At 42.2% G+C, this 15,134-nt stretch overlaps 1 protein-coding gene and 1 long non-coding RNA gene across 2 annotated transcripts in view; one reads left to right on the plus strand and one right to left on the minus strand.

Annotated features, from left to right (window-relative positions):
- The window catches only part of PIK3AP1 (phosphoinositide-3-kinase adaptor protein 1), a 118,105-nt gene that overhangs the window by 7,192 nt on the left and 95,779 nt on the right, over positions 1–15,134 (plus strand). Inside the window, exon 2 of the mRNA XM_060643069.3 lies at positions 1,349–1,765. Coding sequence (XP_060499052.2) covers positions 1,349–1,765 — 417 coding nt within the window. The remainder of the gene's footprint in view (positions 1–1,348; positions 1,766–15,134) is intronic.
- Positions 950–2,651, minus strand: LOC132685626 (uncharacterized). Its single transcript, XR_009613229.2, has 2 exons — positions 2,519–2,651; positions 950–1,097 (listed from the first exon to the last, which is right to left on the minus strand). It is a non-coding gene; the product is annotated as an uncharacterized LOC132685626 (long non-coding RNA).

Raw genomic sequence — 15,134 nt, forward strand, 5'->3', positions numbered from 1 at the left:
TTAGTTTGAATTGAAGCAAGTCCCTTCATCTTCTCAGATGAAATGTTTCTTTTATCTGTAAATGAGGAGTTGGGACCAAGCGATTCCCAGAAGCTTTTTTTATTTTTTTAATTTTTATTTATTTATTTATTTATTTATTTATTTTTATTTTTTTTTTTTTAACATTTATTTATTTTTGAGACAGAGAGAGACAGAGCATGAATGGGGGAGGGTCAGAGAGAGAGGGAGACACAGAATTTGAAACAGGCTCCAGGCTCTGAGCGGTCAGCACAGAGCCCGATGCGGGGCTTGAACTCACGGACCGGACCGTGAGATCATGACCTGAACTGAAGTCAGACGCTTAACGGACTGAGCCACCCAGGCGCCCCACCAGAAGCTTTTTTTAACTCCCTGCTTCTCTGAGGCTTTGGGCTCTGTTTCTGGCATTTATGCTTTATGAGAAGAAGAAGGAAGCCTATGTCACAGACAGTATGGTGAGGGACACTTTACGAATGGTTTTATGTTGATCACAGCATTCGTTCATCCACGGTTGCTGTTTACATTAACGGTTTCTATTAATGTGAGGATGATGACACCAGGGACCCATTATTGGGGGTTTACCACATGCTAAGCACTATGCTTCACACTTTATATGAAATATCTAATTTAATTCTGACAAAACACTGACAAGTATTGCCATTGTATTTCCGTTTACTGATGAATAAACTGAGGTTTAGAATATTTAAGCAACCTGCCCAAGGCTGCACAGCTAATAATTCACAGGGCCAGGATACTAACTGTGGCCACCTGATTGTACACCTGTGCTTATAACCACTGCATTTAGGAAAGAGCCAGGTTCTTCTGCCAAACTGTCTGAATTCAAGTTCTGACTCTGCTGCTGTGGACCTTGGGTAAATTAGGTAACCTGCCACACCTCAGTTTTCTTATCTGTAAAATGGGGCTAATGATATTACCTACCTTACAAGGTTGCTGTGATGATTAAATGAGTTTGCTGGGCAGTGTGCTAGAAGAGCATCTGGAACCTAGTAAGCTCTGTACAAAGAGCTTGCTGTTGCTGTCGTCCTCCCCCTCCTCGTCACCATCTTATACTGCATCGGCTGTGGATGGAAGGGCACACATCAGAAGTGACGGCTTATGTAAAGATCTGAAAAGGCATGGTATATTTGGGCAGAGACAGGGCCGGAACGCAGGCTCTAAGTAGGGAAAGAGGCTTGACAGGTATGCCAGGGGCAGACTATGAAAGATTGTGGGTGCCAGGACCCCGGTCTGGGTGGTTTATGTCGCGAGTGATGGGAGCCCTAGAAGGAGCAGGTATGTCAACATGCTTCTGTGCCTCGTTCTTGCTCAGGGGCGGTTGGAAGTTGTGACATCCTCATCGTCTACAGCCCAGATGCTGAGGAATGGTGCCAGTACCTCCAGGACCTCTTTCTGTCCAGTCGGCAGGTCCGTAGCCAGAAGTCGCTGACTTACAGGCTGAGCCCCGAGGCCTCCTTCTCGGCCAAGGACCTGAACTTCTTCCTCAGCTCGCGCTGCATCGTGGTGCTGCTGTCCGCGGAGCTGGTGCAGTGCTTCTGCCGGCCGGCCCTGCTGCCCCTGCTGCAGAGAGCCCTCCATCCCCCCCACCGTGTGGTGCGCCTGCTCTGTGGAGTGCAGGACAGCGAGGAGTTCCTGGACTACTTTCCAGACTGGGCGCACTGGCAGGAGCTCACCTGCGAGGACGAGCCCGAGACCTACGTGGCGGCCGTGAAGAAGGCCATTTCGGAAGGTAAGGGTGTCTTCTCAAGTAAAGATAAGCAAGCCCTAAAACAATGACCAGTCCAGGCCCCCCCACCACCAGACATTTCAGATGACACAGACTTCCTGCTTGTAAGCGACTTCCATTTTATTGTCACCGACCTTAAGATTTTTGTTGAAAATGTGGTATTTCGGATAACATGTTTATAGAGAAATATCCTTCTCAGTTTCCCGCTAGCCTAGCTTCTGTCTTTTGCCCTGTTTCTCCTTTTAAGGTGGGACAATTCCGATCCTCTCTGCTGGGGCTAATGATTTCAGTGGCTCCAGGAAGTGTGACATACACTCCGATTAACAGTAACGGAAGACGTGCTCTGGGATGGAGGCCTGTCACAGCTCTTCTTCCTCTTTTGTTTTCTATTTTTGCCCCACTGTGGGCTATGAGTGGGCTTTGTGTTTATCTCTGTTCTCTTGCCACTTGAGATCTCTTATACCTGAGGCCAGCCAAGAAGCCTGGAAAATTATGGGCTGATTTAACAACTATGCTCAATTATCCCTGCTATGACTTGGGCATTAATTTGGCTCATCCACCCCATCTCATTCGATGAACTGAATCAAGAATTCACTAATACTCAGTGACCTTAAAAAGCTAATATAGCTTCCTAGATACTTTTTATCTAGGACTAAGCTGCTAGCTCTAAACCAATAAATAGGACTAGATCTTTCAGCATCGTGGGATCCTGGCTAATTTGTAATACGACTAGTGTTAATATGAAAGATGTCTCACCTGAAATGCCTGGGGCCTAGATAACTAATCCTTCTAGGGTTTGCTTTTCTTGACTTCAGAAGGACACAATGATAGAAAAAGCACATAATTCAATCTTGCATGATTGCAGGTCGTCCCTTTGAGGGATTTTTGATCTGCCTACACTTACCAAAGAACTGAAACACAAATGGTTGTTTCTGTGGATGTGCTTAGGTCAGTGCAGTGCTCCATTATGATCTCGTGGGAAGGCCAGTCATTCAGAGCTCCATGGATGTATTGGACTGCACTGGCATCTCATGCTGCGTGATCTAACAGATGGTTCTTTAAAATATTCCAGTGGTGGGGGCGCCCGGATGGCTCAGTCGGTTGGGCGTCTGGCTCTCGGTTTCAGCTCATGATCTCATGGGCTTCGTGGGCTTGGGTCCTGCATCTGCTAGTGTGGAGCCTGCTTGGGATTCTCTTTCTCCCTCTCTCTCTGCCCCTCCCCTACTTTCATTCCCTCTCTCTCTCTCTCTCTCTCTCTCTCTCTCCCCCTCAATAAAGAAACAACTTGGGGCGCCTGGGTGGCGCAGTCGGTTAAGCGTCCGACTTCAGCCAGGTCACGATCTCACGGTCCGTGAGTTCGAGCCCCGCGTCGGGCTCTGGGCTGATGGCTTGGAGCCTGGAGCCTGTTTCCGATTCTGTGTCTCCCTCTCTCTCTGTCCCTCCCCCGTTCATGCTCTGTCTCTCTCTGTCCCAAAAATAAAAAAATAAACGTTGAAAAAAAAAAATTTAAAAAAAAAAAAAAAAAAAAAGAAACAACTTAAAAATAAATAAATAAATAAAAATTCCAGTGGTGTTATTTTAAAAACTACATGATAAAAAGGATTCTTTTAACATTGTTTGAATGCATCCAATGTGTAGTGCCTGAAATTGATTGCCTATAATCATTTACTTTTTACTAATGACTCTGGTTCAGTATGCTATGAACCTTTAGCTTTAAGTGTTTCAGGACAAATGACGTGTTTCACAGTGGTGTTTCTGTTCTGAGAACAACTAACCTGTCATCAGAAAGAGATTATTTTAATGGGAGATTAAAATAAGCTTCTTAGTGGCAACTCTGTGGTTCAGAATCAATGGATATGGAGGGACAAGTGGAATTCTGGGAAAGAGAAAGAAGTAGGATGGCTTATGGCTCCAGTATAACTTTCTGATCTGGTGTTAGACTTTGTGAACTTTGGGATTTGAGGTATCCTGTGTGTGCAGGATGGCTTGGGTTTGCTTTTCAGGTACGCTTAGCCTTTTGCTTGGCCCAGTAATGTGGTGCTCTGATTTTTATGCTGGGAAAACTTCTGTAACAGACTCAAGACTCAGAGTCTGGCAGTATGCCAAACAGGACAATGAAGAGGGGTAGGGACACCCTATTGCCCGGCTCTGCTGCTAACTGGATGCCCAGTATTGGGCAAATCACTTACCCTCTTTGGGTTTCAGTTTTCTTCTCCATAAGCGGCAGAGAAGTGGCAGAATTAGACTTGATCTACTATACTTTCCAGGGTTAATAATCTAGGACTCCCCAAGGCCAGAGAGTCTCAAACATCTTTTTTTTAATGTTTATTTTTAAGAGAGAGAGAGGGAGATATACAGGCAGAGGTGAGTGGGAGAAGGGCAGAGAGAGAGAGAGGGAGACACAGTATCTGAAGCAGGCTCCTGCGCTGACAGCTCAGAGCCTGACATGGGGCTTGGACTCGCAAACTGGGAGATCACAACCTGAGCTGAAGTTGGATGCTTAACTGACTGAGTCACCCAGGCAAAAGTCTCAAACATTTTGAAGCATTCACTTTCTTATCCCATTTCATACCTGCTTTGACTCTCAGGAAGCTTTCAGTTAAAACAGTGTTGAAGAACAGTACTACCCCAAGCTAGGTTTCTTATATAATTATGTCCTTAGTTATATTCTCTATAACTTGTGATCATTTATGTTATTTTAAATGTTTCTTTATTTTTGAGACAGAGAACGCATGCATGTGCGAGTGGGTGAGGGGCAGAGAGAGAGGGAGAGAGAGAATCCCAGGCAGACTCTGTGCTGTCAGCATCAATACCAACATAGGGCTTGATCTCACAAACCGTGAGACCATGATCTGAGCTGAAATTGAGAGTTGGACACTTAACTGAATGAGCCACCCAGACACCCCAAAATAATTTATTTTAATACTTCTCTTGTACACATGAGGTTTTCCTAAGGTGCCTCAAAATAAAAGCAAAAAATAAAATTTTCATACACCCCTCTACTACACATACTCTACTCTCATAGAAATAAATATATGAAATGTGTAAGAAAGAAAAATCCCGGTGGGAACTGTAATGGAAAATTGATAATGGGATTAAATTGATGGTAGGGACCATAATTATGGGGTTACTGATTATAGGGCTATTGAAAGCTATAGGGAGAGAAATTTCAGGAAACCTTTCTAACAATTAGATTGTGCAAAGATGGAATGGATTGACTTTGGAGGTGGTGAGTTCCACATCACTGGAAGTATGTGAGTGGAGACTGCAGATGTGGCCTAAAGGGATTCAGCTTTGGAACCGTGGTTGGACCATGTGACCTTCACAGCCTCTTGGCCATAAAATTCCCTTACATGAAATTCCTCTTTTTCACCAGGAACACATTTCTGTTCTGAATCCAGTCTTCCTCCTCACCAGGTCTCCCCAAGGTTTCTAACTTCCTCCTGAAGAAATACTGGTCATGTTCCTACTATGAGCTCAGCAGAAAACAGCAGGAAGAAAAGACCTTAATTTATAATCCTTAAAATGTAATCCTTAAAAATGGTAAAGCTCCCAGCATGTGTGCCTTTTGAAAAAAACATGACTACTTGCTAAGATATCCGCTGAGACCATTTGAAATTTAGGCTAAAATTTAGACCATTTAGAATTTAAAGTAAGGCTTGAAGATCAAAAGCTTTAGAGAGTAGAATTGGTAATAAGGTAATTATTCTAGAAACTTAGATTAAATGGGGTTATAGGTAGTCACACTTCTTTTGCCAACACGTTATCTAAATAAGCAATTCTCAAACTTTAACATGTGTGGGAGGACCTGGGGATCTCCTCAGTATGCACATCCTGACTCCGGAGGTCTGGGTGGGGCCCACCATTCTGCATTTCTAACAAGTGCCCAAGTGATGCTGTGCTGGTCTAGGGTCCACTGAGTATGTGAGCAAGGGTCCAAGCCCCGCTTCCTTTGCCAGGTCAGTGGTCATGTCCCTCCGTTGTGCACAGGCCATTTTCTCAAATCTTCACTTTTCTGTAAATAGAAGCACCATCACATGAGGACGACTCCTGGATACCTGTCAGTTTAAGTATAAAATTAGGTCAGTGTTCGGTGCTTAGGCCAATAGACTTCAGGGCAGAGCTCTGGAGTTCTCTTCCTCTGCCCGTACTCACAGATGTGATGTGTGAGCTCTGGCAACTTTTAATTTCAGTTTTCCAGATGTAAGTGGTCCTGACATTGGAGTGGGGGTACACTTCCATCACAATCCTTACCGCTTCTTCATTTAATAGGCCTGCTGATCATCATTACTATTCCACTAAAAAAGTGTTTTGGAGGTTTTATTTTATTTCCCACCCCTCTCTTCAAATTTGTCAGCCACCTTAAAATTGAGCAGATGTTTTAATTAGAGCCTTTGGTGTGTTGGAGCAGCCAGTTTGTTTCCCAAGATCTACATCTGTAAAATGATGGGGTTGGACCACATGATTTGGAAGGTTTGTTCCAGCCCCCAGTGCTGTAATATATCATTACAAGTTTTCCAGGAAGATGGCAAATGACTCAGAACACTTGAGCTGATTTTGTGTAGTTCCAAAATGTCTGCAGTGATACATACCCAGTGCATAGAACACTGGACTGTTGTTCTGGATTTTGTTTTTTGATTTATTGGGTGATTATTTTAAAATAAGGAAGTGAGAAAATGTAGGTACAGTACAGAAATTATTTCCTCTTTTAACTGGAGCTTTATTCTTTGCTGCAGACCTCACTGGAATATAAAAATAGATTGTTAGTCTGCGTGGGAAAGGGCTTGATAGGTGATACTGAGTTTTATTTCCACAATCCTCATCGTTGCATGCATGTGTGTATGTGTGTGCATGTAGAGGGAAGGGAAGCACTAAACCTAATTCTTCTAATATTATCCAGTGTTCCACCAGAGACCTTATCTGCTTCTTTATATGCATTGTTTTCTTTTCGCCTCTCCCCATCCGTCCTCATGTTGTTCGTACTTTAGAAGTTTTGATGGTACCCAAAATTATAATGTATTTTGCCTTTTGTTTCCACGGGGAAAATTTAGATGCCCACCTCTGGCCTTCCTTTGTTGATATGAATGTTCTAATCTGAATATTATACTGGAGTTTAAAAGAAAAACAATTGGGTATTTAAAAATGCTTTCAGCTCTTCAAGCGGATTCCAAAATCTCCTAAAATGAAAAAGGAACTTTTTTTTTCTGAAATGAAGTAACATATGTTCATCATAATGTTTAAAAAAATTTTTTTAATGCCTGTAGGTTATTGCCAATTTTCCCTTTTTATAAATAATGTTGCAGTATATCTTCCTGCAGCCTTGTGCCCAAATCTTCATGAGTCTCTATCGATGTCCCCAGTCTCCTCTCTGTCGAGTTCCCAGAGATGGGACGACATGCCTGCTCCGTGCGTCTCCCTGTGACCTGAATCCATGGCTCCTCTTATTACAGTTTTTTGTTGTTGTAGTTTAATTTTTTTCTTTCCCTTTATGCCTCATTAAGTCAGTTATTTTCATGTGCAGTTTCTCTTGCAGAGATACTCATGGAGAGCTGCCATGCACTGTTCCTTCCCCTTACTGAAAGAGCTAATAATAACACGAATGCTTCTGTGACTGTTATTAAGTGTAATACAGCGGGCACTTTATGTGCACCAACCCCCTGACCCAGAGTGGGTAGATGGTTTTATTGCCATTCCTCAGATAAGAAAACTGAGGTTCAGAGAGGTTAACTGACTTGCGTAAAGACCAAGAACAGCTCTCTTTGGAACTGAGGGCCTTCAGACTCTAGAACCTTCAGGCTCTCCACTTTGCCTTGCCTTCCCCCAAGTCTGCTCTCACCACCCTTCTTTTCCACGTGGAGACAAGAGGGATGAAGAAAGCTTGTGGAAGAATCAGGGACAGTGAAGCTTCCCCGAGTTCGCTAGACCACACGTTCACAAGTGAGGCTGGGTATTGGCATTGCCCCTCCGCTGTGTTTAAAGTGCACGTGTGTGGGCCCCCACCCCAGAGCTGCCCAACCAGAATCTCAGGGGGGTTAGAATGTGAATTTCAACAAGCCTTGCCGTTGGTTCTGCTGCACAGCCATGTTCTGGAGGCTCTGCTCCATGCCTGGTGCCCTGTTAGTGCTCTGGTTAGAGGAGAAGTCAGCGGCTCCGGCCCTGTGGGTTGTTTCGAGGCAAGTCACGGGGCACACGTCTCAGGAGCTCAGAGCTTGGCCAAGGCGAGACTCGCTTCCGCGTCACAGGGAGCAGCCCTTAGAGAAGGGAGGAGAGTCAGACCCTTGTAGCTAAGGGGAAGTCACCGCACCCTCCTTGCTTTCCTCAGTGCGGTGGCCTTACTGATGGTAAGTCATTTACTTCTGGGGCTTCTGTGGTTCCTTGCAGAGGCCGAGGGGAGAACTGACCTTTGGCCTCTTGAAATGGACTATTTTTGTTCTGCTGTTCTTCTGCCTCAAGGCTGTGGGTGGTTGGACTGCTCTTTCTCTGCTGTGGGTTAACCACTCTGCAGTTGGCTCCTGAACGCTCCTTAAATGCCTCCTGCAGAAGGATGCTTTCTTCAATACAGTCTTCCCTTTTTACAATAATCTTTGATTTGGGGAAGAAGATCCCCGGCTGGGATAGCTGAAGTCCATCCTGGTGTTCACTAACAAGCCACAGCCTGTCCCAGGGCCCTTTGGATTTCCCTTGCCAGGTACCCTGACTGCCTTGTAGAAAAAGGTAAGTTCATGCCCCTAGCTACGCCTGAAGCAATTAGTGAGGACTAATAGATTTTTGGGCCCGTGGAACTTTCCCCCTGAGGCCTGTGAGGCACCCCCCCCCCCCAGGGTTATGAATTTTCCCACAGAGCTGTGAGCCCCATGTGGCATAGGGCAATTGGCCACCCCGCTGCTTCGTCAGCCACCCAGAGATGGCTGTCTCCTCCCAGTTCATGAGCCTTTCTGTGGCCTCTTGAGGAATGTATCTGCAAGTCCCTTTGTCAGCCGTGGTTGGTTGGTGAGATGCAGTGAAGAGGGAGTGATATATGTTCAAGTTTCCATTCCTGGGAGAATCTTGTTTGCACTTGTCTTTGTCTCGATTTTCTGTCATGTGCCAGAATGGAAATGCTAGATACAGGAATTTCATCCATTAGTTTCTTAACCTGTTCTTTCCGTGTTTTTTGCATCTTGCTTCTCCTGGGACTGTTGGTAGTAGAGAATACTAGAACTTAGGAGGGACCTGACATCTTTTTTACCCATTTTGGTAGACACTATTTCATTTGGTCCATGCAATTTTCCTATAAGGAAGACGTTGTTATCATGTCCTTTTTAAAGATGAGCAAAACAAGGCCTCGGCAGGTTCAATGACTTGCCCAAGGTCACACAGCTGCTTGTCCATAAAACTAGGATGAGAGCAAGGGTTTCCTGCCATGTAGTCCAAGGCCTACTCATGTCCTTATCTACATACCATAAACAGCTTTTCACCTGGTACGTATTTATTGGGCATCTACTATTTCCAAAGTCCTGTGCTGGGATAAAGCAGGGAAGGATGGACCTAGTCACTGTTGTAATGGTGCCTATGTTTTAGAGCAGTGCTATCCAAGAAATGTGTCATGTGAGCCACACGTAACATTTAAGGTTTACTTGTAGCAGCAGAAAAGAAATAAATAAAAGGAAACAGGTGACTTAATTTAATAATATGGTTTACCTAAGCCAATGTATCTAACATATTGTCATTTCAACATATAATCAATATAAATATTATCAATGAGATATTTTATAGTTTTTTAAAGTACTAAGTCTTTGAAATCTGGTGCATATTTTACACTTAGAGAACACATTGCAAATGTTCAATAGCCACCTGTAGCTAGTGGCTACGATATTGGATGGTATAGATCAAGAAGGGTGCTTATGTTTTGGAGATTTAGGGCCCTATCAGTTAACATTTTAATATGTTGAATGTCGTATGTATCAACAACATGCCTATCCTGGTTTCAACATTCGTTCATATATTTGGTCAGTCATTCAGAAAGTACTGAATGGGCATCTATCTGCCAGGTGCTGGTCGGTATACAACACCTCTTTATCTTTTTATTTCCTTTCTTCCATTTCTACATTGTGTTAGCTATTTAGCTGTATTCCCAGGTTCCAGAAGTTCAGTGTCATTTAAGACAACATTAGGTTTGATTAACAACAGGATTTCTGTCCTTGAAATGACCAGTTTATCATCTGGACTAGTGAGAATGAGCTTGTGGCAGCCTCTGTGAAGACAATCAAATCAGGGTGCTTGTAGATATATCTATCTATCTATCTCTATATATGTATGTATATATATACATATATGTATATGTATGTATGTATATATATGTATATATATATGTATGTATATGTATATGTATGTATATGTATATGTATGTATATATATATGTATATATATATGTATGTATGTATATATGTATATATATATGTATGTATATATATATATATCTACAAGCAAAAGTTATATTTATACCCATATATGCATAGAGAGCTTTTTTTCCTAGAAGGATACATGAGAAATTTTTTTTTTAGTGTTTATTTATTTTTGAGAGAGACAGAGACAGAGTGTGAGCAGGGGAGGGGCAGAAAGAAAGGGAGACAGAATCTGAAGCAGGCTCAAGCTGTCAGCACAGAACCCGATTCCGGGGCTTGAAGTCACAAACTGCAAAATCATGACCTGAGCCGAAGTTGGACGCTTAACCAACTGAGCCACCCAGGTGCCCCAAGAAAATTTTTTTTTAAATATATGAAATTTATTGTCAGATTGGTTTCCATACAACACCCAGTGCTCATCCCAAAAGATGCCCTCTTCAATACCCATCACCCACCCTCCCCTCCCTCCCACCCGCCATCAGCCCTCAGTTTGTTCTCATTTTTTAAGAGTCTCTTATGCTTTGGCTCTCTCCCACTCTAACCTCTCTCTCTCTCTCTCTCTCTCTCTCTCTTTTTTTTTCCTTCCTCTCCCCCATGGGTTCCTGTTAAGTTTCTCAGGATCCACATAAGAGTGAAAACATATGGTATCTGTCTAAGAAATTTTTGATAGTAGTTGCTTTTGGGTGGATGGAGGGTTTTTTGTCTCAGACATTTCTCCCATGTTTCCATTTTTCTACCATGTTCATGTTTTACTTTCAGTTAGGCATTTTAAAAGAGAAAAATGATGGAGTCATGGGGATTTTATGGATCTAGAGGAAGGAGTTGGACTTGTACCCAGCTAATCCAAACAGGTTGGACTTCAGGTTAAATTCCTTTATATAAACTCCTTGCCCGTTTTCTCAGCTTCATTGGGTTGATCTTCTGGATTAGGGGGAGTGTTATGGTATTGGTCTGTGTTATTTCTGTGATGTCTGCACCTTCACTCACCCTGTATGGGCTAATGCCTGCTACTTTCATTGAGTCATATTTTAACTTTTGTCAAATCAAATTTGGATTGATGTCTTAGGGTACTACAATTTTGATGACAAGAAGTGAGAGAATATGAGTGTATATTTCACAGACTCTGATACTGACTTCTTTTGCCACCTTGGGCAGGTCATTCTGCATCTGTTCTTGTCCTTTTTAAAAAGCTGGGAGGAGTACACGTTGGCATCTGAGACTTTTACGGCTGTGAAATTGTATGTGGTTTTACTGTGTGTGGTTTTACATGGCTTACATTGCGTTGCTGATAGTTTTCAAAACCCCATTACAAGATAGTGTTTTATTTCAGCTAACAAGTTCTCCTTCACAACAGAATTTTAAACAGAACCTTAAATGACATAATAATAGCTTTCTGTTCGTGGACAGTACCCCAAGTTCAGTCTTAGGAGAATATAACATGATGCCATTATATGCATGGGAATGAAAGAATGTATCTAACATTTTACATGTACTGTTTATTATGGTCTATGTGCAAATTTATGAATGTGAGTCTATAGGAAGATAATGGGACAGGGGAAATGAGGGCAAATATGCATGACAAAATGGGTTTGTTAATTTCCCTATTATTACAGGGTGTTTTGACAGCTTTTCAATTTAGTTTCCACTGCCATTCACATGACTGAGAGTGTGTCTGAGACGGCCAATGAAATAGGATGATTTTTGCTGTAAATGACTCTTTACACTTTGGAGAAATTACTGAAACCACAGTAGGCTGGTCATATGGACTTTTGAGCAGAAGACTTCCTAATTTAGCAATTTTAGTAAAATTTAGACAAACAGTGGTTGAAGGTTTTCCAAGACACTGAACAGTAAAGCAAAATCAAAAACTGATAAAATTGCCTTTTCTGTGGGGAAAAAACCCTTGGAGGCTATTTCATTTTCACTGTGTTTATGTTTTTAAAGAAAATACTGGTCTCCACTAACGCTGTTTTATGTGTGGCAGGTGCCTAATAGATGGTGGGTGGATGGATGACTGGCTGTGTAGGTGCGTCCGCGGATTGTTGTCCATTTTCCTTACTCTTGGGCCCATTTCGAATGCCCCAGTTAGAGAGAAAGATACCCCTCTCGAGAGTATCCTTCCTAGCGGTCTGTGCTGCTGGGGTCATTTGGATTGTCAGCCATTTCCGTGGAGCAGATTTGTCTTGTGTCATGTAGTCAGGATGCATCTAAAGAGAAACTTTGAGTTGATTCAAAGCAAGACAGGATGATGGAGTATGTCTTTTTCACTGTGTCCATACTTAAAAACGTACCAGGTATGACATCCTGTCCCACGAAAGAATCAGTATGCTATTATAGAAACTAACAATGAGAATTGTTTGTTCCATGAGTGGGGGGTGTGGGGGGTCTTTTTGCAGCAGAGACTAAATTGGGTGTGTCCTGTTTAAAGGAGATCATTAAAGTGAAGACATCTGGAGAGTTCAAAAGCGACCTCTAGAATTGACTTAGTCATTTTGGAAATTCTTTGGTACTTTTTCTTCTGGGTTTATGCCTTCTGCATGTATGTATCTTCCCTATCACTCTTACAAGGCTAGACTCATATCAGGTTCTTATTGAGAAGAATGCTGGTTGAACATGCATATTTTGTCTGCCAAATTGCCAGGTTCACAAACAGACTGCTGGCTCGCTCTCTAACATCTGATAACACAGGAAACGGATGGGGGGCTGATGATGAAATGAAAGTGCTCTAATTTTAAATTTGGACTAAATAAGTTTCCTTTTACATGTACAGCTAATGTTTGAGGCTATAGTTGTAGCTAAGGCTTGCATTAAGACGCCCATCAATGCTAGCATATAGAAGAATATTAATGTTAGCTATTGACTCATTTTTTTCGAGCATGTAAAATGTAGGAAAACATTTCTGTTGCAGGATATGGCATTTAGCATTCCAGACAGAGTCCACCTGTTGTTATTTGTTCTGAAACAAATTCCCCCTTTCATTTTCTAGAACTTTCTGACTATCATTTCTCAAAGCCTTGGTTTGTAGCCAGCGGTCTCTGACTGTGATTGTGAAGTGTTGTTGTGTTAGAAGTTTTTCAGAAAAAATGTAATACCGAAATGATTGTATGCTACTTTGGCAGCCTAAATGTTTATTTTTGTTTTGTGTTCACCTTGAAATCAGAGTCCCAGAGGCTATAGAAACCCTTCAACATTGTTCCTCCCTTGTCCCTTCCACGGTCCAGGTTGTTCACGTGGTTACAACTTGCCCATCCTCTGGAAACAATCTAGAATCTCTGATGGGACAACAGGGATTAGGAGCCATGGAGTCCACAGGATGGAGAGATAGAATATTAACATCAGAAAAGGGAACTTTGGGATTATCTGGCCCAACCCATTTAGTTTAAAATGAACAAAGGACCCAGAGGAATTAGAGGGCTTACCCAGTGTTACACAGTTAGTGAAGGAGATGAGAGCCAATTTATGTTTATATTCAATGAACATGTATTGAGTTTATGGAGTGCCTGTCCTGGGGGTGGCACTCTGCAAGGTCCTGAGGAGACTTGATGAAAAAGTAAACTTACTTCCTGCCCTTGCAAAATGTATGTGTCCTAGAAGGAGACAGCCATTAAGCAGCCAGTTGTCCTGTTAATTACTTAATGCCAGGCATGTCCAGTGTTATGAGGCCAAAGTCAGGGAGCTCCCTTTGAATAATAAAGGGGACTTGAGATATCCTGAGGGCCCCTTTGATAGTTCCTCACAGCATCTATTAGGAAAGAATGATGTATCTTGGAAAAGAGGAGAAAATGTGTGTCTTACACTGATGGCAAATGTTGTGCAAATGATTACCTAATGCTAACACAGAGCCCAAGTTAACCATGGCTTTCAGGCAAGTTAGTCATTTTCTCAGAGTAGTGATTAGAACTGTCTAAAATTTGAGAGTAGCTTTATTTAAGCATTCAATTTTAAAATGAGCATTTTGCTTCTTCCTTAAACTTGAGGACAAGCAGTGATGTTGGGTGTATATATTAATATGTTCCCACAATTTGAAAGTTTCACATTTTAGTTCATCTAAATGTGTGGTTAGAAGGATGGGCTAAAGATAAGTTGGAAATTAATAAGGATCAATATAAAATTCAGCACAGGGTCCAAGAAAATAATCAAACAGTTGTATGAAACAGTGAAGGAATAAATATTTTAAGAGTAGGGTTTGTGAGATCTAGTGGTTTTAGCTGGAGGTAAGCTAAACGTGGTCAACAGAGCAATGTCACCTTCAAAAAAGTTAATGCCACATGAAGGTTTATGAACAGAAATATTGGTGTCAGAGGAGAGGCTCCTCTTCTACCCTGCATCTAGTCGGCTTATCTGGAAAAGTGTTTACTGTTCTAATGGGAGGCATATAAGGATATCTGTCTATCCATCCATCCATCCCTCCATCCATCCATTCAATCATTTTGTTTACTGTTCCTTCAATAGAACATGAGCCCCAGCAGAGTGGGGATTTTGTTCACTGCTGTATACACAGTTCCTACAGCAATGCTTCACAGACAGTAGGCCCTCAGGAAACTGGAATGACTGAATGGAGTAAATGAGAGAACCGCAAATTCTGTCAGATGATAAATGTTTAAAGGAAATAAGCTTGTGGAGAAAAGAAGTTTCACTGGAACCGTGGAAACTGTCTTCCAAGTTTGGAAGGCCTGTCATGTGGATAAAGCAGAGGGGTGGGACTTCTCCCTGTTTCTGTGGTGGATAGAGCAGGGAACCATGACTGAAAGTTGCAGTGACGGCAATAACATGAGTTTAGTTCATAATTTAAAGACAGGTTGTCCTGGGGAAAGGTCAGGGAAAGTGGATATTCTTAAGCAGGGGTCAAAATTTCATAGTAAATACTAAAAAAATAAAATAAAATAAAAGTTAAAAAAATTGGGCTTTATTTGAAAAGCAAAACTAAACATTAAGAAGATAAGTTAATTGTGGTGTGCCTGGATGGCTCAGTCGGTTGAGCGTCTGAC

The sequence above is a fragment of the Panthera onca genome, chromosome D2, assembly GCF_046562875.1.
Source record: "Panthera onca isolate mPanOnc1 chromosome D2, mPanOnc1 haplotype 2, whole genome shotgun sequence".
Taxonomy (NCBI): domain Eukaryota; kingdom Metazoa; phylum Chordata; class Mammalia; order Carnivora; family Felidae; genus Panthera; species Panthera onca.